Raw genomic sequence first — 26614 nt, 5'->3', positions numbered from 1 at the left:
GCATCAGCCACAGTAACTTCTTTCAAGACACATCTCCCCAGTGATGGGTATTAAGGAGGGCATGTATTGCATGGTGCATTGGGTGTTATATACAAATAATGAATCATGGAACATTACATCAAAAACTAAGGACATACTGTGTGGTTACTAACATAACATAATAAAAAATTATTATAAAAAAATAAAGACACATCTCCAAAGACAAGTGAAACAAAAGCAAAAATGAACTTTTGGGACTTCATCAAGATAAAAAGCCTCTGCACAGCAAAGGCAGCTGTCAACAAAACTAAGAGGCTACCCACAGATAAGAGAAGATATTTGCAAATGACATTACAGATAAAGGGTTGGTATCCAAGATCTATAAAGAACTTCTCAAACTTAACATGCAAAAAACAAATAAGTCAAAAAATGGTCAGAAGAAATGAAAGACACTTCTGCAAAGAAGACATATAAATGGCTAACAGACAGATGAAAAAATGTTCAAAATCATTAGCCATCAGGGAAATTCAAATCAAAACCAAATTGAGATATCACCTTACACCAGTTAGAATGGCAAAAATTGTCAAGGCAGGAAACAACAAATGTTGGAGAGGATGTGGAGAAAGGGGATCCCTCCTACATTGTTGGTGGGAATGCAAGTTGGTACAACCACTCTGGAAAACAGTGTGGAGGTCTCTTAAAAAGTTAAAAATTGAGCCACCCTATGATCCAGCAATTGCACTACTGGTTATTTACCCCAAAGATACAGACGTAGTGAAGAGAAGGGCCATATGCACCCCAATGTTCATAGCAGCATTGTCTACAATAGCTAAATCATGGAAGGAGCCGAGATGCCCTTCAACAGATGACTGGATTAAGAAAACGTGGTCCATATGTACAATGGAATATTACTCAGCCATCAAAATGAACGATTTCTCAACATTTACTGCAACATGGATGGTACTGGAGGAGATAATGCTAAGTGAAATAAGTCAAGCAGAGAAAGACAATTACCATATGGTTTCACTCATTTATGGAACATAAGAAGTAGGAAGATCAGTAGGAGAAGAAAGGGAAGAAGAAAGGGGGGTAACCAGAAGGGGGAATGAACCATGAGAGACTATGGACTCCGGGAAACAAACTGAGGGCTTCAGAGGGGAGAAGGTTAGGGGAATGGGGTAGGCTGGTGATGGGTATTAAGGAGGGCACATGTTGCATGGTTCACTGGGTGTTATACACAAGTAATGAATCATGGAACTTTACATCAAAAACTAGGGATGTACTGTATGGACACTAACATAATATAATAAAAAATATTATTTAAAAAATGCACACCATCTAGTAACATGAAAATATATGAAAATAAACAATAATCTAATAAACAGGGGTACTGGGGGGCTCAGTCAGTTAAACATCTGCCTTCAGCTCAGGTCATGATCCCAGGGTCCTGGGATCAAGTCCCACATTGGGCTCCTTGCTCAACAGGGAACATGCTTCTCCCTCTGTCTGCTGCTCCCCCTGCTTGTGCTCTCTGTCTGACAAATAAATACAATCTTTGAAAAAAAAGAACCTAATAAACAATCTAAGTGTCCCTCAGTGGATGAATTGATAGTGAAGATACAATATATATATCCAGTGAAATAGTAGTGAGCCATGAGCAAGAATAAAATCCTGACATATGTGGTAATTTGGATGAAACTTGCAGGCATTCTGCTAAGTGAAGTAAACCAGAGAAAGATAATTACTATAGGATATCACTTATATGTAGTATCTGAAAAAGATGAACTAAGAAACAAAGAATAGACTGATGGTTACCAGGGTCTAGGTGTAGGGGAAACAGAGTGATGTTGGTCAAACAATACAAACTTCCAGTGTTGAGATGAGTAAGTTTTAGAGACCTATTGTATACCATGGTGATTATAGCTAACAATACCATATTATATACTTGAATGTTGCTAAATAAGTAGACAAATATTCTTATAAAAAAGAAATGGAAATTATGTGACATGATGGAAGTGTTAGCTAAAAACACTATGGTGATATTGCAATATGTAAGTGTATCAAATCAACACATTAAACACCCTAAATTTACACAATATTCAATGTCAGTTGTTTCTTAACAAGGCTGTAAAAAATAACACACTGGTAAAGTCATGAATATTATCAGATTCAGAATACTCTAATATAGTGTTGTGTTAACCACTTAACTCTAGTATAAGTTCGAAAGACAAAAGTATTAAAAATAGCTATAGCTACTTTAATTTATCAATGAATACACAATATAAAAGAATGTAAAGTGTAAGTTGAGGGAATTATGCTAAATGAAATAAGTCAGACAGAGAAAGATAAATACTGTATGTTCTCACCTAAATGTGTAATCTAAAACAAAACTAAACAACAACAATGACAAAAAAAAAAACTTATACATACAGAGAGCAGATTAGATTAATGCTTGCCAAAAGCTGTGTGTGGCAGATGGGTGAAATAGGTAAAGGTGGCCAAAAAATACAAACTTCCAGATACAAAATAAGCTAAGTTTTGTGGGTGTAATGTATATCATGGTGACTATCATTAGTAATATTGTGTTGTATATTTGAAAGTTGCTATGAGAGTAGATCTTAAAAGTTCTCATCACAAGAAAAATAGTTGTAATTATATGTGGGGATGGATGTTAACCTGACCTATTGTGGTTATTATTTCACAATATATATGAATATTTAACCATTATGTCATACACCTGAAACTGATGTAATGTTGCATATTATGTCTCAATTTTTTAAAAAGCAGTTAAAATATGAACAAGATTTCCTAGATATAGATCAGTAAAATGTCTCTTCACTAAAGTAGAGACATTATTGGAAGCCTTTATAAAAAAAAGAAAAATGTTAACTTTTAGAATCTGGGCCTGACCTTTGAGAATGGTATTATCAATAGGCTGATTTTATCCTTAATGCTTTCTTAACATATACACAACTAATGAATCGTTGAACACTACAACAAAAACTTATGATGTACAATGTGCTGGCTCACTGAACATAATAAATAAATAAATAAATAAATAAATAAATAAATAAATAAATAAATAAAAATGAAAAAAACCAAAATTAATAAAATAAAACAAAATCACATCATGGGGGGAAACTATTTTATTTATTTATTTATTTATTTATTTATTTATTTATTTATTATGTTATGTTAGTCACCATACAGTACATCATTAGTTTTTGATGTAGTGTTCCATGATTCATTGTTTGTGTATAACACCCAGTGTTCCATGCAATACATGCCCTCCTTAATACCCGTCACCGAACTGCCTTTATTTAATACTAAATTGGATTACTAACTTGAATTTGAAATAAAATAGTGAGTCACATTAAGAAAGCAGATTTGCAACGTTTCTGGTATTTTCTAGTGACTTTTGGTAGCTTCACTCATCACCAGAGTGGTAGGTTAGATCTTGAGCCAATGAAATGGAAAGTTGCATCTTTGATCTTTACTTCAATTATGTATCTTGGGGGCAACTGGGTGGCTCAGTCAGTTAAGCAACCCACTCTTGATTTCGTTTCAGGTCATGATCTCAGGGTCGTGAGATCAAGCCCTGCATGGGGCTCCAGGCTGGGTGTGGAGCCTGCTTAAGATTCTCTCTCTCCCTCCATCTACCCTTCCCCTACCCTGTTCACGCATGCACTCTCTAAAACATAAATATAACTAACTAACTAACTAACTAACTAACTAACTAACTAACTAAATACATAATCTATCTTAAATGATGGTTGAAGGACCAGGTGAAGACGAAGGGGGTAAGAGATAACCTAAATTACTTACAGGTTCACTTATGTTTTGGGATTGGCAGAGTATTTGAAACAATGATCCTAAGTTATTTGGGGAAATATGGAGCATGACAGTCATATTTTTCTATTGCTATCATTACCCCACTCCTTATGTGTAACACTGAGTGAGATACTTGAGGAAGTTGTGATAGTAATATTTTGGGGCGTACCACAGACTTTTGTGATTCCATGTGCAATTCTACTTTCCCCTACTGTTCTCTTTCAAATTTAGGATTTTTATTTTCTAAAAGTTCCAAGTTTTTAAAATTTGAAATTGAGAACTCATTTAGACTCTGCCTGGAGAGGGGATGGAATACATGATGTATGTTTTTGCAAGATCCTTACAATTTGATAGAACATGAGAACCATGTGGATAAAAATTGAAAAATGGCTGTGGCAAGCACATTAAAATAAGTTATTCTTGACTGCATGCTTGGTATGCAAGGAATATGTGATATGATTATTATGTATGTTCATAGAAAAAGACAATCATATTGAACAAATATAAACAGCATTCGAGGTGCTATAAATTTTTTTGAAATTTGCACCAGTCAGCTGGACATACAGGGCTCTCTCTTCCTAGCTCATGAACTAGTAGACATATTTTTGAAAGTATAATGTTTATCCAATTGGCTTCTATTTTGAAATAAATGTTACTTCAGATACTCCATAGACAAAAAGGACAAACTCTGGCAAAAAAAGAGTAAACCAAATATAAGCACAAATAGAAAAAATGAAGAGGATACTTTGAAATTATTCATATCTGGATATCCACAGGAATAACTGGTATTTATAAAACCCATTTTAGTTCATAACCTTTATCCAACCTTTTCAAAAATTGTATATGTGTGTGCATATATATGAGTTCATATATTAAATATAACTATATCTTTATTTGTATATATTTACATATAATATATATGTTATTATATGTTTATATGTTATATAATTGTTATTATATACTTATATTAATATATTTTGCTTATATTTATATGGTATATAATAATATGTAACTATATAACATGTATATATAAGTTATATGCATTATATATCCACTTTTTAATTCATAATTCCACTCTTTAAGTGTGAAAAATACTCATTTTCCAGATAGTCAGCAATATGCATTCTTCAAACCACAGAGAAAATGGGACACGTGGCAGATTAATTGTAAAATATCAATAAATTGTACCATATGTAATGTAAAACCTGACATTTTTGTCTGGCTATTTAACTCTGTACATTACAGAGTCCAAAGAAAATTCCTAATCATAGCTTTTACTCGATTAACTCTTTTGTAATATTGCTGCAATTAGAGTCACACTAGTGCAATAATTTCAGCAAGGAAGATATTTTTTTATTTTCTCTCAATATTAGTTAAGGTAAAATTTATCTAACAAGTTAATTTATTTTTCCTATAGTCTCTTTGTTTCCATTTGGAGCTTGCCTGTTGATGGTAAATGAAAAGCGAAAGATGTCAGCATCATTGACCACTTGGTTTCACAGATATATTTTCCTGGAATTAAACTTTTTCTTCATTGATATGCAGAAATAAAATGAAGATAAATAGTAGTCATTTATGATAGTTACAGTTAAAAGATTTTTTTTATTTCTGTTATTGGTCTTTATTGTGTTTAACAGTAGGGCCATTAAATGATATGAGACATCAGAAGTTTTCAAAATGCTAATATATCCTCATTGACAAGACTGTCAATTTCCTGGATTTTCTAATGATATAAACAAGAAGTTACAGAATACATATAAAGGGAAACTCAGAACTGTGCTATCCAACTTCATGACTACTCGTTCCTCATCCTTTTCAAAGGTAAGTATTTTGTAACCAGTTGTTTTGCTGAAACTTAGTTTTCCACCAGAATCAAAATACACCAAAGTTAATCTGAACACAATATTTCTTAGAGGTTGTAGAGAAATGGAACTGTCACATGGCTGACTGAAAGTATTTTGCTTGAAAATTATATAATGGCTGGTGAAGATGACATGTAAGGGAAAGCCAAAGTTGTAACCTGACCACTTCCAGGAGTATTTTCCATCCTTGACAATCCTCTTACCACATCTCATGCTATGTTCTTCAAGTTCTGTTTCATTGATCTTTTGAGGCCCAATTTCCCTGTATTGTTGTGCTCTAAGCAAGGTAAACCATTGTTGTTTATAAACAGATGATAACCATTTTGAAGGTATCAGAGTATCTTGTTCAATAACTCTTGTGGCGGTCAGGTCAGAGATGATATGCTGAAATCTTAAGTTTTTAAACACTGGTTGGAATGGTATACCTTGTTTGGTTTCAAGAAAGGCAATATTACCAACACATTCCCTGTGACTAGAAAACCAGTTGTTTGCATTAGCTAAAAGCTGTTTCATTGAGCCTTTCCAAGCTGGGTTAAGGTGAAGGAACATCCACTCTTTAAGTGTGGTATATACATCCATTTCCTTTTGCATTACTAATAAATTAGAAGAAGAAATTAGAAGATTCATGAGATCTATACTGAGTTCTTTGTAAAGTTCAACACTTGGATGTGTCATCAAATTGTGGAGAAGCCATTCAAAACACCCTGTCTTTACAGAATGTAGCCCATAGGTCTCTGCTGCTGCATAATAGCCGCATACAGTTTTTACATTAATTGTTTTCTTCATGGTCTCATCACACTGCTGAATTAATTCCTCTACTTGAAACAGGCATGCTGTTGCCAAAACTCGTGGAATTTGAAGGGGATCCATTAAGATGTATTTATCCCTATACAGCGAGCCTAGTACAAAGTTCAGGGAATCGACATTTATATTCTGGTCATTAATCTCCAGGTCAATAATATCCTTATGCGATTCTTCCCAAGAACCTCTAAACATAGTAGCAAAGTAGCCTGACTGACATAAAAACATTTTGTGTAAACACCATACTTTCCCCAGGGCACGAACTTTAACATCACTTGTTTCTCCGCTCAAAAATAAAGTTTGGTAAGCATACTCAGATGCGATCTTAACTTTTTTACCCTGGCTTGTGCTGACTACATGCTGTAGATCCTCTTCCTGGTCTAAAGACCTTTGGCTGATCTCAGATTCCGGGCTTAGGCAGGGCCCACTGCTCTGCTTGCGTTTACGGCTGCCAGGTATATAATTGGGGCCCGCCTGGGCTACTGGGGGCTGCGAATTAACTATGCCTGATTCCCTGCATTGCAGTATGCGACTGCTCAGGGGCCCCATATACGAAAGATCTCAGATCCCCTAAATGAGACTGTTGCAGAGCATTCACTGCCATGGCATTGCTGTGGCCTGCCACCTCTGCCTACGCCCTAGTCTAACTAGGACGTTCAAACGCAGTCCCAAACGTCACAGAGGAGGCTCTGCATTCTTTATTGTCCGCCTAGCCCCTCCCTCCCTGTGGTCCCGCCCCCTGTTTCTAGTCCTCCCTTGAGTTTGGCCCCTTGCCAAGGCTCAAGCCTCTAGGTTTTGCTCGAGAATGTTATTCTATAAGAGAAATGACATAGACAAAGGGTTTTTTGATCAGAGTGTTAAGGATTGTACACATTCAAGCTCCCACTGCTAGTGTATGAGAACGTTTTTTTCTCAACTGTCAGTATTGAATATAATCATTTACCTACAATTTTTAGCAATTTAAAAAGATGAACAGTGGTATCTCATTATTTGCCTTTGTTTATTAGGGAAAACAAACTTTCATGTACATTTGTGTGTGTGTGTGTGTGTGTCTGTATATATACACTATATACATGTGTGTATGTATATACATAGACAATTTTGAAAATGTATATATATGCATATATATACAAACATATATACAATATAAACACTATATATATGTGTGTTCATATGTATATATATATACATAGACAATTTTGAAATGTCTCTCCTTCATATATACCTAAATAGGGAGAGAGATTTAAATTGTCTGGCTTTGTATCTAATTATATATGTGTGTGTGTATATATATGTATACATAATTTTGAAAATGTGTATATGTATATATACACACACACATACATATACATGCACTATATATGTGTGTGTGTGTGTGTGTGTGTGTGTATACATACATAGTCAATTCAACTTCGTATATACCTAAAGAGGGAGAGAGATTTCAAAATTGTCTGGCTTTGTATTTAATTATGTCTGTATAGGCTTATATTATTTTCTCCTTATTAATTGCTAAAATCTCCTTATAATGTAAGACTAGTCATTGTCTATTATATACACATTTTTACCTTTATATATCTGTGTTATATATATATACATACATCTTTCTCTTAATAATTTTTATTCACCATTTAAAATGTTTATGGTACTCCTTATTATAAGGATTTTAATTCTTATTAAATTTATTTCTTTAATTAATTAATTCATTTAATTTATTTCTTTTATTTATTTAATTCTTATTTTATTTAATTCTTATTTTTATTTATTTGTTTGTTTCCTTGAGAGAGAGTGCACGAGGGGAGGGGCAGAGGGAGAAAATCTCAAGCAGACTCCCTGCTGAGCATGGAGCCCAAGGTGGGGCTTGATCCCAGAACCCATGAGATCATGACCTGAGCTGAAACCAAGAGTCAGATGATTAACCAACTGACCCACCCAGTGACCCAGGATGTTTTAATTCTAAAGAAGCCAAATTAGATTTTCCAAGTATGCATTTTTGTATTTCTGTTTAGAAAATCTTTCCTTATTTGAAATTAGACAAAGATTCTTCTATATATCTTTGCTGAACTATCATGGTATTATTTAAATTTTTTATATCTAAATATTACAATTTTAATACATTCAGAAAATTTCATAATTTGAAGCAACAGAAGCATTATACAAAAGAGTACATATATTATAAGGCAACTTTTTACAAACAAAAAATACACCTATATGCATATGCATGCATACAGAAAATACTGAAAGTAGACAATATTATACTGTAGGTTGTCATCGGATAATGTTATTATGGGTAATATCAGAACTACATGAGGAAGCAGGTACAGTGGCACCTATATAATGAGTGGCTGCATGGCATACTTTATCTTTCTTAGCTGCAGTTTCTGTGGGTCTTGCTTTCTCCTCAGTGCAAGCTTCTTTCATTTTTCGCAAAGCGGGACAAACTTTCCCACGTCCAAATATTAGTAATAATATGAACAGACAAAGACAATGAAGTCCAAGATTATTTTTACAAAATGATCTTTGTCTGCTCCATTGACTATCAAAATTGCAGCAACTATGCATAAAAAAATTGTAGCAACTTAGAACAATGTCTCCTAGGTGTTTATTAAATATTTGTGGAATTGGTGAACATATATTTTTCCCAAATTATTGAATGATTTGATTGCTTTAGATATCTTTTCCATTCACAAACCTAAGAAAGTTATATACATTTCTTTTTTTAAATGTTTCGTTATTATATTATGTTAGTCACCATACAGTACATCCCTGGATTTTGATGTAAAGTTCGATGATTCATTAGTTGCATATAACACCCAGGGCACCATGCAATACGTGCCCTCCCCACCACCCATCACCAGCCTATCCCATTCCCCCACCCCCCTTCCCTCTAGAGCCCTCAGTTTGTTTCTCAGAGTCCATAGTCTCCCATGCTTCATTCTGCCTTCTGATTACCGCCCCTTTCTTTATCCCTTTCTTCTCCTACCGATCTTCCTAGTTCTTATGTTACATAGATAAGAGAAACCATATGATAACTGTCTTTCTCTGCTTCAATTATTTCACTTCGCATTATCTCCTCCAGTGCCATCCATGTTGCAGCAAATGTTGAGAAAAGGTTCTTTTTGATAGCTGAGTAATATTCCATTGTATATATAGACCACAACTTCTTATCCAGTCATCTGTTGAAGGGTATCTCGGCTCCATCCACTATTTAGCTATTGTTCACAAAACTGCTATGAACATTGGGGTGCGTTCTCTTCACTACATCTGTATCTTTGGGGTAAATACCCACTAGTGCAATGGCTGGATGATAGGATACCTCAATTTTTAACTTTTTAAGGGACCTCCACACTGTTTTCCAGAGTGGCTGTACCAACTTGCATTCCCACCAACAATGTAGGAGGGATCCCCTTTCTCCACATCCTCTCCAACAATTGTTGTTTCTTGCCTTGTCCATTGTTGCCATTCTAACTGGCGTAAGGTGGTATCTTAGTGTGGTTTTGATTTGAATTTCCCTGATGGCTAATGATTTTGAACATTTTTTCATGTGTCTGTTAGCCATTTGTATGTCTTCATTTGAATAGTGTCTGTTCATATCTTCTGCCCATTTTATGATTTGTTTATTTCTTTGTTGCGTATTGAGTTTGAGAAGTTCTTTATAGATCTTGGATACCAGACTTTTATCTATAGTATCATTTGCAAATATATTCTCCCATTCCATGGGCTGCCTCTTAGGTTTTTTTTATTGTTTCCTTGGCTGTTCAGAAGATTTTTATCTTGATGAAGTCCCTCAAGTTCATTTTATCTTTTGTTTCTCTTGCCTTTGCAGATATGTCATGAAAAAGGTTGCTTTGGCCGATGTCGTAAAGGTTGCTGCCTATGTTCTCCTCTAGGATTTGATGAGTTCCTGTCTCACATCGAGGTCTTTCATCTATTTAGAGTTTATCTTTGTGTATGGTGTGAGAGAGTGGTCAAGTTTCATTCTTTTGCATGTAGTTGTCCAATTTTCCCAGCACCATGTATTGAAGAGACTGTCTTTTTTGCACTGGATGTTTTTTCCTGCTTTTTCAAAGATTAGTTGCCCAATGAGCTGAGGGTCCCTTTCTGGGTTCTCTATTCTGTTCCATTGGTATATGTGTCTGCTTTTGTGCCAGTACCATGGTGTCTTTGTTATCACTGCATTGTAGTACAGCATGAAATCCGGCATTGTGATGTCCCCAGCTTTGTTTTTCCTTTTCAACAATTCCTTGGCGATTCGGGATTTTTCTGGTTCCATACAAATTTAAAGACTATTTATTCAAGTTCTTTGAAAGATGTCATTGGTGTTTTGATCACGATAGCATTGAAAGTGGATTTCTCTGCGTAGCGTGGACATTTTGATGTTAATTCCTGTGATCCATGAGCATGGAATATTTTTGCATATTTTTGTGTATTCTTCAAAGTCTTTTAAGTGTAAAATGTAGTTTCCAGAATATAGATCCATTACGTTTCTGGTTACGTTAATGTCAAGGTAACATTTGGTTTTTGATGCTATTGAAAATGGGATGGATTCCCTATTTCTCTTTCTTCAGTCTCATTATTCGTGTATAGAAATGCAACTGATTTCTGAGCATTGATTTAATATCCTGCCACATTACTGAATTGCTCTATAACTTCTAATAGTTTGAGAGTGAATTCTTTTGGGTTTTCCATATAGAGTTTCATGTCATCTGCGAAGAGAGACAGTTTGACTTCTTCTTTGCCAATTTGGATACCTTTTATCCCTTTTTGTTGTCTGATTGCTGTTGCAAGGACTTCTAGTACTATGTTGAATAATAATGGTGAGAGTGGGCATCCTTGTCGTGTTCCTGATCTTAAGGGAAAGGCTTCCAGCTTTTCCCCATTGAGAATGATATTTGCTGTAGGCTTTTCATAGATGGTTTTTATGAGATTGAGGAATGTACCCTCTATCCCTACACTCTGAATTGTTTTAATCAGAAAGAGATGCTGTATTTTGTCAAATGCTTTTTCTGCATCTATTGAGGGAATCATATGATTTTTGGCTTTTTCCTTCTGTATAAAATGTATGACACTGATCGATTTACAAATGTTGAACCACTCTCACATCCCAGGGATGAATCCCACTTGGTCATGATGGATAATCCTTTTAATGTACTCTTGGATTCTATTAGCAAGGATCTTGTTGAGGATTTTGGCGTCCATATTCATTAGGGAAATCGGTCTGTAATTCTCCTTTTTGATGCGGTCTTTGCCTGGTTTGGGGATCAAGGTAATATTGGTCTCATAGAAGGAGTTTGGTAGCTTTCCTTCTATTTCTATTTTTTGAAATAGCTTTAGGAGAATAAGTATTATTTCTTCTTTGAATGTTTGGTAGAATTCCCCAGGAAAACCGTCCGGGCCTGGAGTTTTGTTTTTTGGAAGGTTTTTAATCACTATTTCAATCTCTTCATAATTAAGTGGCCTGTTTAAAAAATCAATTTCTTCCTGTTTCAGTGTTGGTAGTTTAAAGGTTTCCAGGAAGGCCTCCATCTCTTCCAGATTGCTTAACCTATTGGCATAAAACTGTTGATAAAAGTTTCTAATAATCCTTCCAATTTCATTGGGGTTGGTTGTGACCTCTCCCTTTTCATTGATAATTTTATTAATTTTGGGTCCTTTCTCTATTCTTTTGGATAACTCTTGCCAGTGGTTTACCAATTTTATTTACTCTTTCAAAGAACCAGCTTCTAGTTCTCTTGATCTGCTCCACTGTGCTCCTCCTTTCTAATTCATTGATTTCTGCTCTAATCTTGATCAACTGCTTTCTCATGCGTGGATTAGGACTTTTCCTCTGTTGCTGTTCCAGCTTCTTGAGGTGAGAATATAAAAACTGCATTTTAGATTTTTCTGTTATATTGAGTGAGGCTTGGATGGCTATGTATTTTCCCTTTAGGGCTGACGTTGCAGTATCCCATAGGTTTGGACTGTTGTGTTTTCATTCTTATTGTTCTCCATAAATTGTTTGAATTTATTTTTTATTTCCTGGTTCCTCGAATCATTCTTGAGCAGGATGGTTCTTAGTCTCCAAGTGTTTGAGTTTCTTCCAAATTTTCCGTTGACGTTGAGTTCCAATTTCAAAATGTTGTGGTCTGAGAATATGCAGGGAATACTTTCAGTCTTTTATTATGGTCGAGACCTGTTTTGTGACCCAGAACATGGTCTATTCTTGAGAATGTTTCATGGGCATTAGAATAGAATGAGTATTCTTTGGTTCTGGGTGTAATGTTCTATATATATATCTATGAGGTCCAACTCCTCGAGTATGGCATTCAAAGTTCTTGTTTCTTTGTTGGTTTTCTGCTCCGGTGCTCTGTCTATTGCTGACAGTGGAGTGTTGAGGTCCCCTACTATTAACGTATTTTTATCTATATGTCTCTCTATTCTGGTTAAGAGTTGGCTTGTGTATCTTGCTGCTCCTCTGTTGGGGGCATAGATATTTATAATTGTCATATCCACTTGTTGGATACATCCTTTAAGAATAATATAGTGCCCTTCTGTGTCTCTAACTACAGGCTTTAGTTTAAAATCCAATCTGTCTTATATGAGAATTGCTACCCCAGCTTTCTTTTGAGGTCCGTTGGCATGAAAGATGGTATTCCATCCCTTTACTTTCAGTCTGAATGTACCTTTAGGTTAAAGATGAGTCTCTTGTAGACAGCAAATGGATGGGTCATGTCTTTTTATCCAATCTGCAACTCTATGACATTTTATGGGAGCATTTAGTCCATTTACATTGAGACTGATTATTGAGATATGATTTTAATGATGCCATGTTGCCAGTAAAGTCTTTGTTTGTATCGGTTGTGACTTTCTGTTCTGTATCACTCTTGGGGCATTTTACTTTTATAGAAACCCCCTTAATATTTCCTGTAGTGCTGGTTTCATGGTTACTAAATTGGTCAATGACTGGTGATTATGGAAGGTCTTTATTTCTCCATCAATTCTGAATGACAGCCTTCCTGGATAAAGGATCCTTGGCTGCAGGTTTTTCTCTGAAAGAGCTTTAAAAATGCCCCCCCAACCCTTTCTCTCATTCCAGGCCTGTGTAGACAGGTATGAAATAATTCTGATACCTTTGCCTCAGTATGTGAGAAATTTTTTGCCCCGGCCGCTTTCAATACTGTATGCTTGGTTCTAATATTTGCAAATTGCGCTATGATGTGACATGGCGTAGGTTTGTTGTGGTTGAGCTTGGGAGGGGTCTTCTCTGCCTCTTGGACACGAATGCTTGTTTCCTTTGCTAGATTAGGGAAGTTTTCAGCTACAATTTGTTCAAATATCTCTTCTAGACCTCTGTTTTTCTCCACACCCTCAAGGATGCTGGTGATTCTGACATTGGAACATTTCATTGAGTCAGTAATCTCCCATAACCTACATTCTTGAGATTGGATTTTTTGAGCCAAGTTTCTATTTTAGCTTTCTCTTCTACTAACCCATCCTCCAATTCACTGATACGTTCTTCTGCCTCATTCACCCTGGCAGTCAGAGCCTCCAGTTTGACTGCATTTGATTCATAGAATTTTTAATTTCTGATGGATTCGCTCTCATTTCTGCCCTTAGATATTCTATATTCTCATTAACATTTTCATTAGTACTTTTTTCAAGTCTACACATCATCTTGACCATTGTTCCTCTGAATTCCATTTCTGATAATTTGGTTATATCCGTATCCATCAGTTCAGTGAAGGAGGCCACAGACTCATTGTCTTTTCTTTGCCGGGGAGGTTTTCTCCTTCTCATCATTCTGATGAGGAGAGGTTGCGGGGATGTCCAGAGCCCAAATTATTGACTGGGACCCTGGAAGTGTGCACTTGTTTTATAGGGACCATAGGGATGTGGGCTTGTTGATTTTTCAGCCTGCCTTCTGGGGGATGGGCCTGCCATGCTGATACTCAGGCAACCATGTTTGGGTGGAGTCCGTGTCCCCTGGGAGGGGAGATGGGGATGGACAAACTGTGAGCTAGTATTTCCAGGCTTTTTTTCTCTGGCGGCTTTCCTTGGTGGTTTGTTGTGCCCCTTCTGAGAGTCAGAGCAGCAGTAGCCAAATCTCAGCCTCTGTCTCAGAACAGAGGGATCGTGGACCGTTCTCTACTGATGTTCTGGCCACTTCAACTCTGTTTCTGTTGGTGCTTCTCAACCCTGCAGCATCCCTGATTTTGCTCCAAACAGCCGGCATCCCAGCCCTCATGTCCAGGCCCGGAGTGTCTCTGTCCTTTGTGTTTCTAACACCGCCAGCTGCCAGCCTCCAGCCGCCAGCCGCCCCCGCACGCTCCGGCTCCCGGTCTGTCTGGTTCCAGTGAGCACACCGGAGCTCCGTTTTTGTCTGGTGGTGCGTGCTCCCCGCTCACGGTCCCAGTCTGTTCTCTCGCGGGTGCTGGTCTGCGAGTCTGCCCGCTCCCCCATGCAGGTGGCTTACGCTTCCCTCCCCCTTCCATTTATCTTCTGATATCTGTACGCGGTTTTTTGGTTCTCCACTTCGTACCTCAATACTCAGTGCTGGAGATGTTCATTTGTAGAAATCCAGATGTATCTTCTTGTGTCTCTGGCTGATTCTGTGGATGTTCAGTATGGTCTGGTCCCTATCCAGCTCAACTCAGGGGACCAGATGGAAAAGGGGCCCCTACTCCTTCACCATCTTAACTCCAGTTATATACTTTTCTTATAGAAATAATAGTTCTTGATTTACAAAGCTACTAAAGCCCTTTTAGTTACTGAACATCCTCAAAATTATTTTTAAGAAGGTCCGTTTCATCTGGAATATATTGCTTTTCTCACACTTGCATGCCAATTGCATCTATAAACTTATTGACTCTATGTCTATGTAGGAGTCTTCAGAGGCCAATTACTTAGCTTTTTTCAACAAATTTGCATTATTCATGGTCGGGGCTGCTCCTAGCCATAGCTGTTTTCTCTCTCTCTGATTTTAGCTGCACTTATGTAGCCTTCCTTAAACTTAGGCCTGACTTCCTGATTCCCGAGCGTAGTTGAAAACAATAGTCTATGAAAAGAGTAAGAATGCACTACAATCAATCTTATAAGGGCCATGTTTCCCACAGTGTGAGTATTGCAGTTAGTTCACAGCAGCACCACGGGTTACTGCCTTGTTACCCTGCTGGAGAGTCTACCATTTCCGTATTGATTCTGGACTCAGGCCTTTCTCATTCAGGCTATACCCATAAAGGCTTAAATTGTGATAGGGCTTACTAAAGAGAAGTTAAGAGAAGAGAGAAATATGTAAAACTTGGAGTAGTGACAGAAAACTTAAAAGGAGGCAGAACTTCATTATGTGCTTGGAAAGAGGGTCTGATTTTTGTAGGAATTAGAGAGAAGGAGAGGGACATAACCACCTGAGCCACCCAGGTGCCCTAAATACTCAGGCTTTCATTTGACATCTATTTCCATGATAAACATTCTTCCATCCCCTCACTTTAAATGTGTAGTTGCTTTTTAAAAAAAAAAATGTTATAATGTTATGTTAGTCACCATACAGTACATCATTAGTTTTTGATGGAATGTTTCGTGATTCATTGTTTCCGTATAACACCCTGTGCTCCATGCAATAGGTGCCCTCCTTAATACCATTCACTGGGCTAACCCATCCCCCAACACTCCTCCCCTCTGAAACCCTCAGTTTGTTTCCCGGAGTCCATAGTCTCTCATGGTTCATTCCCCTTTCTGTTTACCCCCCCCTTCATTATCCCTTCCTTCTCCTACCAATCTCCCTGCTTATGCTTAAGTTCCACAAATGAAAGAAACCATATGATAATTGTCGTTCTCTACTTGATTTATTTCACTTAGCATAATCTCCCCCAGTCCCATCCATGTTGCTGCAAATGTTGGGTAATCGTTCTTTCTGATGGCTGAGTAATATTCCATTGTAAAAATGGACCACATCTTCTTTATCCATTTGTCTGTTGAAGGGCATCTTGGCTCCTTCCACAGTTGGACAATGGTGCTATGAACATTGGGGTGCATATGGTCCTTCTCTTCACTACGTCTGTATCTTTGGGGTAAATACCAAGTAGTGCAATTGCTGAGTCATGGGGTAGCTCTACTATTAAATTTTGAGGGACCTCCACCATGTTTTCAACAGTGGCTGTACCAAATTGAATTCCCACCAACAGTGTAAGAGGGTTCCCCTTTCTCCACATCCTTTCCAACATTTGTTGTTTCTTGCCTTGTCAATTTTTGCCATTCTAACTGGCATAATGTGGTATCTCCATGTGGTTTTCATTTGAATTTCCCTGATGGCTAATGATGCTGAACATTTTATCATGTGTGTGTTAGCCATTTGTATGTCTTCAATGGAAAAGTGTCTGTTCATATCTTCTGTCCATTTTTTGATTTGATCATCTGTTTCTCATGTACTGAGTTTGAGAAGTTCTTTATAGATCTTGGATAACAGCCTTTTATCTGTAGTGTCATTTAAAAACAATTTCTCCCATTCTGTGGATTGCCTCTTTCTTTTGATGACTGTTTCCTTTGCTGTGAAGAAACTTTTTATCTTCATAAAGTGGCAAAAGTTCATTTTTGCTTTTGTTTCTCTTGCCTTTGGAGATGTGCCATGAAAAAAGTGGCTGTGGCCGATATCAAAGAGGTTACAGTCTATGAATTCCTCTATGATTAGATGGATTCATGTCTTGCAATGAGGTCCTTCATCCATTTGGAGTTTATCTTTGTGTATGGTGTGAGAGAGTGGTCAAGTTTCAATCTTTTGCATATAACAGTCCAATTTTCCTAGCACCATTTATTGAAGAGATTGTCTTTTTTCCACTGGATGTTTTTTCCTGCTTTGTCAAAGATTAATTGACCATAGAGCCGAGTGTCCATTTCTGGGTTGTCTATTCTGTTCCATTGGTCTATGTGTCTGTTTTTGTGACAGTACCATGCTGTCTTGGTGATCACAGCTTTGTAGTGTAGCTTGAAATCAGGCAATGTGATGCCCCCAGCTTTGTTTTTCCTTTTCAACATTTCCTTGGCGATTTGGGGTCTTTTCTGATTCCACACAAATTTAAGGTTTCTTTGTTCCAGCTCTTTGAAAAATGTCATTGGTATTTTGATTGGAATGGCATTGAAAGTGTAGATTGCTCTGGGTACCATAGACATTTTAACTATGTTAATTCTTCCGATCCATGAGCATGGAATGTTTTTCCATCTCTTTGTATCTTTTTCTGTCTTTCACCAGTGTTCTGTACTTTCTGGAATATAGAACCTTTATCACTCTGGTTAGGTTAATTCGGATATATTGTATGATTTTTGGTGCCATTGTAAATGGAATGGGTTCCCTAATTTCTCCTTCTTCAGTCTCATTGTTCCTGTGCAACTGATTTCCGGGCATTGATTTTGTATCCTGCCACATTACTGAATTGTTGTATGAGTTCTAGTAATTTGAGGGTGGAATTTGGGTTTTCCATGTAAAGTATCATGTCATTTGCGAAGAGAGAGAGTTTGACCTCTTCTTTGTTAATTTGAATTCTTTTTATTCTTTTCTGTTATCTGATTGCAGTTGCAAGGACATCTAGTACTATGTTGAACAATAATGGCGAGAGTGGGCATCCTCGTCATATTTCTGATCTTAAGGGAAAGGCTTTCAGCTTTTCCCCTTTGAGAATGATATTCACTATGGGCTTTTTATAGATGGTTTTTATGGAATTAAGGAATGTACCCTCTATCCCTACACTCTGAAGGGTTTTAATCAAGAAAGGATGCTGTATTTTGTCAAATGCTTTTTCTGCATCAATTGAGAGGATCATATGGTTCCTGACTCTTTTCCTGTTGATATGATCTATTGCACTGATCAATTTGCAAATGTTGAACCACTCCTGCATCCCAGGAAAGAATTCCACTTGGTGGTGATGGATAATCCTTTTAATGTACTGTTAGATCCTATTAGCTAGGATCTTGTTGAGAATTTTGGCATCCATATTCATCAGGGATATCGGTCTGTAATTCTCCTTTTGGATGGGGTCTTTGCCTGGGTTGGGGATCAAGGTAATATTGGCCTCATAGAATGAGTTTGGTTGTTTTCCTTCTATTTTTTGAAACAGCTTCAGGAGAATAGGTATTAGTTCTTCTCTGAATGCCTGGTAGAATTCCCCGGGGACTCTATCAGGCCCTGGACTCCTGTTTTTTGGGAGGTTTTTGATCACTACTTCAATTTCTTCATGATTAATCGGTCTGTTTAGATAATCAATTTCTTCCTGTTTCAGTCTTGGTAGTTTGTAGGATTTGAGGAAGGCATCCATTTCTTCCAGGGTGTTTAATTGATTGGCATATAGTTGCTGATAATAGTATCCAATGATTCTTGCTATTTCTTTGGTGTTGGTCGTGATGTCTCCCCTTTCATTCATGATTTTATTAATTTGGGTCCTTTCTCTATTCTTTTGAATAAGTCTGGCCAGTGGTTTATTGATCTTATTTATTCATTCAAGGAACCAGCTTCTAGTTTTGTTGATCTGCTCTACTGTGCTCTGGTTTCTAATTCTTTGATCTCTGCTCTAATCTTGATCAACTGCCTTCTTGTGCGTGGGTTACGCCTGTTCTTCTGTTCCATCTCCAGCTTCTTAAAGTGAGAATATAAGCACTGCATTTTAGATTGTTCTGTTCTTTTGAGTGAGGCTTGGATGGCTATGTGTTTTCCCCATAGGACCATTTTCAGTGTCCCATAGGTTTTGGACCGTTGTGTTTTCGTTCTTCTTGGTTTCCATAAATTGCTTAAGTTCTTCTTTAATTTCCTTGGTTTACCCAATCATTCTTAAGCAGGACGGTTCTTAGTTTCCAAGTGTTTGAGTTTCTTCCAAATTTTTCCTTGTGGTTGAGTTCCAGTTTCAAAGCATTGTAGTGTAAGAATATACAGGGAATAATTTCAGTCTTTTGATATCGGTTGAGTCCTGTTCTGTGACCGAGAATACGGTCTTTCTGGAGAAAGTTCCATGTGCATTCAAAAAGAATGAGTATTCTGTTTTTCTAGGGTATAGTGTTCTATATATACCTATGAGGTCCTTCTGGTCTAGTATGGCATTCAAAGCTCTTGTTTCTTTGTTGATTTTCTGCTTAGATGATCTGACTATTGCTGAGAGCAGAGTGTTGAGGTTCCCTACTATTACGTATTATTATGCATATGTCTCGTTATTCTGGTAAGAGTTGGCTTGTATATCTGGCTGCTCCCCTGTTGGGGGCATAGATATTTATAATTGTCATATCTATTTGTTGGATACACCCTTCAAGAATATTATACTGTCCTTCTGTATCTCTAACTACAGTCTTTAGCTTAAAATCTAATCTGTCTGATATGAGAATTGCTACCCCCGCTTTCTTTCGAGGTCCATTGGCATAAAAAATTGTTCTCCATCCCTTCACTTTCAGTCTGGTTGTATCTTTAGTTTCAAAGTGAGTCTCTTGTAGACAGCATATGGATGGGTCATGTCTTTTCATCCAATCTCAAGCCCTGTCACTTCTTATGGGAGTATTTAGGCCATTCACATTCAGTGTGATTATTGAAAGATACAATTTTAATGTCATCATATTGCTTGTGAAGTCCTTATTTCTATAGATTTCCTTGCAGATTTCTTTTCTATATCATTCTTGTGGTCCTTATCCTTTTATAGAATCCCCTTTAATATTTCTCATGGGGCTGGCTTGGTGATCACATATTCTTTCAGTTTCTGCTGGTCTTGGAAGCTCTTTGTCTCCTCACCCATTCTGAATGACACCCTTGCTGGATGAAGTATCCTTGGCTGCATGTTCTTTTCATTTAGTACCCTGATATGTCTTTCCAGCCCTTTCTGGCTTGCCAGCTCTCTGTGGACACGTCTGACATTATTCTGATGTTCCTCCTTCTGTACATAAGAAATCTCTTCCCCCTCACTGCTTTCAAGATTGTTCCCTTGCATCTAAGATTTGCAAATTGTACTATTATATATTGTGGTGTGGGTCTTCTCTCATTGACCTTTGGAGGTGTCCTCTCTGCCTTTCAGTGACCCTGGGAAGGACACTAGGACAGCACCCAGACATGACCTGGGAACAGCAGAACCAGGTGCACACATGAGCCTACAACCACTCATGGTCAAAGACACAAAGCACAGAGATGCTCATGGGTCACAGGAACTCTCCTGGGAGAGTGGCAGGGGGAGTGTATTATGGGATTAAGATAGATGATCTGATCGCACCATATATGGCTGTGCAGTTCTCAGCTACAATTTGCTTAAATATATCTTCTAGTCTTCTCTTTGTTTCTCCAACCCCTGGGGGAACCCAATAATTCTGACATTGGAACATTTCATATGGACACCAATCTCTCGGAGTTTGATTCCTTAGCTTTTATTTTGTTTTACCCATGCCACCTTGTTTTCTTTCTTTTCTATCATCTTATCTTCTAACTCACTAGTTCATTCTTTTGCCTCGTTTACACTGGCAATCAGAGTACCCAGTTTAGACTGCATTTCATTCATAGTATATTTAAGTTCAGCCTGATTAGATCTCATTTCTGCCCTTAGAGATTCTATACTGTCGCTCATATTTTTCTCAAGACTAGGTATCAACTTCATAATTGTTACTCTGAAGTTTATTACCAACATCTTGGTCATATCCATATCCATTAGTTCTGTGGCAAAGGCCATAGTCCCTGATTCTTTCCTTTGTTTGGGGTTCCTGCTGTTAGTCATTCTGTTGAGGTGTGGTTGAGGGAATGTACAGGAATTGACCACAATTCCAGCAAGATCCCCTGGTTTATAAGGGCCTTCAGGTTGTGGTACTCTTGTTCTTCCAGCCTGTCTGCTGCACTGATATTCAGGCAACCTTGTTTGGACAGAGTTGCCCTGCCCCCTGTGGGGGGATGGGCTCATTGAAAACCAGTTTGTTGGGACTTTTGTTTTCTGGCCACTTTCCCAGGTGGCTTTCCAGGTCTCTTCCAAGAATCAGAGTAGAAGTGACCATATCGAAACCTCTGTCTTAGAAGAGAGAGATCATAGTCTGCTCTTCACTGAGCTCTCCAGGCTATGCTGTCTACATGTCTGTCTCTGCTGCTAGAAACCCACAGTGCCTGGGTTGTGTGCCCCACAGCAGCTCTCCCAGCCTTTGCTATCATGGCTGGGCACATCTCTGCCCTTTGTGCTTCTAAAACTGTCAGCCACCGCCGGTTTGCATGTGTGCACATGTTGCTCCAGGTTTCAGGGTGGGGGGCGGCCCTAATATTCTTTCCCTACCACTAACGGTCCATGACTCTGTGCCCGATCCCCAGTGTGAGAGGCTTTTGTTCCCGGCACAAATTCATGGAGGCTCTCACTCCCTTCTGTTTATCTTACAATATCTGTTCACAGAATCCCAGCTCCACACTTCATACCTCAAGCCCAGTCACCGTAGATGTTCTGTTTGTAGAGATTCAGATATATCTTCTTACATCTCAGGCTGATATTGTGGGTGATCAGAATGGTCTGGTATATTTCCAGCTCAATTCAGGGTACCATTGAAATAGGGTCCCCTACTCCTCCACCATCTTTCTAAGTACCCTATCCATATACTTTCTACAAGAGGTGCATTTTGAAACTAAAGACACCTCTACATTGAGAGTGAAGGATGGAGAACAATTTACCACGCTAATGGACAATGAAACAGAGCTGGGGTAACAATCCTCATATCAAACAACTTAGATTTTAAACCAAAGATTATAGTAAGAGATGTAGAGGAACAGTATATCATGGTTAAAGGGTCACTCCAACAAGAAGACTTAACAACTGTAAATATCTATGCTCCCAACATGGGAGCAGCCAATTATATATTAATACCCAAAGTAAAGAAACATATCATTAAAACTACTGTTAAAATTAATACTAGGAGTCTTCTTTTTTTGACTAATTTTTTATTATGTTAGTCACCATAGAGTACATCCCCAGTCTTTGATGTAAAGTTCCATGATTCATTACTTGTGTATAACTCCCAGTGCACCATGCAATGTATGCCCTCCTTAATACCCATCACTGGCCTATCCCAATCCCCCACCCCCTCCCCTCTGAATCCCTCAGTTTGTTTCCCAGAGTCCATAGTCATTCATGGTTCATTCCCCCTTCTGTTTACACCCCCTTCCTTCTTCACTTTCTTCTCCTACCAAAGTTCCTACTTCTTATGTTCCATAAATGAGTGAAACTATATGATAATTGTCTTTCTCTGCTTGACTTATTTCACTTCGCATTATCTCCTCCAGTCCCGTCCATGTTGCTGCAAATGTTGAGAAATCATTCTTTTTGATGGCTGAGTAATATTCCATTGTATATATGGACCACATGTTCTTAATCCAGTAATCTGTTGAAGGGCAGCTCAGCTAACAAATGGCTAACAGTCAAATGAGAAATATTCAAGATCATTAGCCATCAGGAATTTCAAATCAAAACCACAGTGAGATACCATCTTATGCCAGTTAGAATGGCAAAAATTGACAAGGCAGGAAACAACAAATGAAGGAGAGGATGTGGAGAAAGGGGATCCCTCTTACATTGTTAGTTGGAATGCACGTTGGTACAACCACTTTGGAAAATAGTGTGGAGGTCCCTTAAAAAGTTAAAAATTGAGCCACCCTATGATCCAGCAATTGCACTACTGGGGATTTACCCCATGGATACAGGCGTACTGAAGAGAAAGGCCATATGCACCCCAATGTACATAGCAGCATGGTCCACAACAGATAAATCGTGGACAGAGCCGAGATGCCCTTCAACAGATGACTTGATTAAGAAGATGTGGACCATATATACAATGGAATATTACTCAGCCATCAAAAAAAATTATTTCACATTTGCAGCAACATGGACGGTGCTGGTAAGAATAATATTAAGCGTTGGGGCGCCTGGGTAGCGCAGTCGTTAAAGCGTCTGCCTTCGGCTCAGGGCGTGATCCTGGCGATCCGGGATCGAGTCCCACATCAGGCTCCTCCGCTGGGAGCCTGCTTCTTCCTCTCCCACTCCCCCTGCTGTGTTCCCTCTCTCGCTGGCTGTCTCTCTGTCACATAAATAAATAAAAAATCTTTAAAAAAAAAAAAAAAAGAATAATATTAAGCGAAATAAGTCAAGCAGAGAAAGACAATTATCGTATGGTTTCACTCATTTATGGAACATAAGAAGTAGGAAGATAGGTAGGAGAAGAAAGAGAAGAAGGGAGGGTAAAAAGAAAAGGAATTAACCATGAGAGACTATGGACTCTGGGAAACAAACTGAGGGCTTTAGAGGGGAGGGCAGGTGGGGGATCGGGATAGGCTGGTGATGGGTATTAAGGAGGGCACATATTGCATGGTGCACTGGGAGTTATACACAAGTAATGAATCATGGAACTTTACATCAAAAACTTGGGATGTACTATGTGGTGACAAACATAACATAATAAAAAAATTTTAATTATAAAAAAGGTAACTTTTTACAAAACAACTTGACCTATACATGAATGTTTACAGCAGCTCTATTCACCGTAACCAGCAATGAAAATCATCCAAGTGTCCATCAGCGGTTGAATGGATAAACAAACTGTGGTACACCCAGATGATGGAATACTACTCAGCAATAAAAAACACACATTATTGATACATGCCATAAGGTGAATGAAACTCAACAGTATCATGCTGTAAAAGAAGTCAACCACAGAATTTACAAAATCTGTCATGGCATTTATGGAACATTCTCAAAATGACCAAATGATCATTATGGAGAACAGTTTAATAGGTGCCAGGCACTTACGGGGTGACTGTAGAAGAACACCAGGGAGTTTTTGGAGTGTGCAACAGTCACATATCCTGATGGTGGTGAGTGTACACTTGTGTCAAAAATTATAGAACTGTACACGCCACCAAAAGTGTTGCTCTTCCTGATATGCTAGTTTTATTTTTTGAGAGGGTTTTGATAACTGCTTCAATCTCTTCATAATTAATCAGTCTGTTTAAAAAACCAATTTCTTCCTGTTTCAGTCTTGGTAGTTTATAGGTTTCCAGGAAGTCGTCCATTTCTTTTGGATTATTTAATTTATTGGCATAAAACTGTTGATAGAAGTTTCTAATGATCCTTCCTATTTCATTGGAGTTGGTTGTGACCTCTCCCTTTTCATTCATAATTTTGTTAATTTGGGTCCTTTCTCTATTCTTTTGAATAAGTCTTGCCAATGGCTTATCGATTTTATTTATTCATTCAAAGAACCAGCTTCTATCTCTGTTGATCTCTACTGTGCTCCTGGTTTCTAATTCATTAATCTCTGCTCTAATCTTGATCAACTGCTTTCTCGTGTGTGGATTAGGCCTATTCATTTGTTCCTGTTCCAGCATTTTGAGGTGAGAATATAAAAACTGCATTTTAGATTTTTCTATTCTTTTGAGTGAGGCTTGGATGGTTATGTATTTTCCCCTAAGGACTACCTTTGCAGTGTCCCATTAGTTTTGGACCATTGTTTTTTCATTATCATTGGTCTCCATAAATTGTTTAAATTGATTTTTGATTTCTTGGTTTATCGAATCATTGGTGAGCAGGATGGTTCTTAGTTTCCAAGTGTTTGAGTTTCTTCCAAATTTTTCCTTGTGATCGAGTTCCAATTTCAAATCCTTGTGGTCTGAGAATATGCAGGGAATAATTTCAATCTTCTGGTATCAGTTGAGACCTGTTTTGTGACCCAGCATATGGTCTATTCAGGAGATCATTCCATGTGCATTCAAAAAGAATGAGTATTCTTTTGATCTGGGTTATAGTGTTCTATATATATCTATGAGGTCCATCTGGTCTAATATGGCATTCAAAGCTCTTGTTTCTTTGTTGATTTTCTGCTTAGGTGATCTGTCTATTTCTGATAGTGGAGTGTTGAGGTCCCTTAATATTAATGTATTTTTATCTATATGTCTCTTTATTCTGATTAAGAGTTGGCTTGTGTATCTATCTGCTCCCCTGTTGGGGACATATATATGTATAATTGTCATATCCACTTGTTGGATACATCCTTGAAGAATAATATAGTGTACTTCTGTACCTCTAACTACAGTCTTTAGTTAAAAATCCAATCTGTCTGATATGAGAATTGCTACCCCTGCATTCTTTTGAGGTCCATTGTCATGAAAGATGGTTTTCCTTCCCTTACTTTCAGTCTGGATGTATCTTTAGGTTCAAAATAAGTCTCTTGTAGACAGCAAAAGGATGGGTCATGTATTTTTATCCAATCTGCCACCTTGTGGCATTTTATGGGAGCATTAGGCCATTCACATTGAGGGTGATTATTGAGAAATATGATTTTAATGATACAACTTTGAATCAAAAAAAAGAAAACAATGATGTACTAAAAACAAAGGAGGGCATGTATTGCATGGTGCCCTCGGTGTTATACACAAGTAATGAATCATGGAACTTTACATAAAAAACTTGGGATGAACTGTATGGTGACTAACATAACATAATAAAAAATTATTATAAAAATAAATTAATTAATTAAAACAAATACAAAAGAAAATCAATATATAGATCAATTCATCAAGAAAATATAACACTCATAAATATATTTGTTACCCACATTGGAGCACCTAAGTATATTAAGCAAATATTAAGAGAACTTATGGGATAAACAGAAAACAGAATAATAGTAGGGACATTAAATACCACACTTTCAACAATGGATAGATTATCCTGACAGAAAATCATTAAGAAAGCACTGGACTGAATCTATACTTAAACCAAATGAACCTAACAGACATATACTGAAGAATACACATTCCTTTCAAGTGTACTTGGAGAAATCTCCAGAATACGTTTAGTGATACATCACAGAATTCTTTACAAGTTTAACAAGATCAAAAATTACCAAATATTTTTTACAACCACAATGTTATTAAGTTCTAAATAATTAACAAGAAAATTTCTGGAAAATCCACAAATATGTGGAAATTGAATAACACATTCCTGAACAAAAATGGATCAAACAAGAAATCAAGATATATCTTGAAAGATAAAAATGCAAACACAATATACAAAAACTGATCGAATGCAGCAAAGCAGTTCTAAAATGAAAGTTTATTTTGATAAACACATATATTAAGAAAAAATGTAGATCTCAAACAACTAAAGTTTACACCTCAATGAAAAATAAAAAGAAGAGTAAAC

At 37.4% G+C, this 26614-nt stretch overlaps 1 protein-coding gene across 1 annotated transcript; it reads right to left on the bottom strand.

Moving 5' to 3' along the window:
* Positions 1–5516: 5516 nt before the first annotated feature.
* On the bottom strand, positions 5517–7022 carry LOC113248765 (germ cell-less protein-like 2). Its single transcript, XM_026490342.3, has one exon. The coding sequence runs from the start codon at positions 7020–7022 to the stop codon at positions 5517–5519; it is 1506 nt and encodes a 501-aa protein (XP_026346127.1).
* Positions 7023–26614: the final 19592 nt, after the last annotated feature.

The sequence above is a fragment of the Ursus arctos genome, chromosome X (assembly GCF_023065955.2).
Source record: "Ursus arctos isolate Adak ecotype North America chromosome X, UrsArc2.0, whole genome shotgun sequence".
Classification (NCBI taxonomy): domain Eukaryota; kingdom Metazoa; phylum Chordata; class Mammalia; order Carnivora; family Ursidae; genus Ursus; species Ursus arctos.
This window is presented reverse-complemented; position numbering and strand designations above follow the sequence as displayed.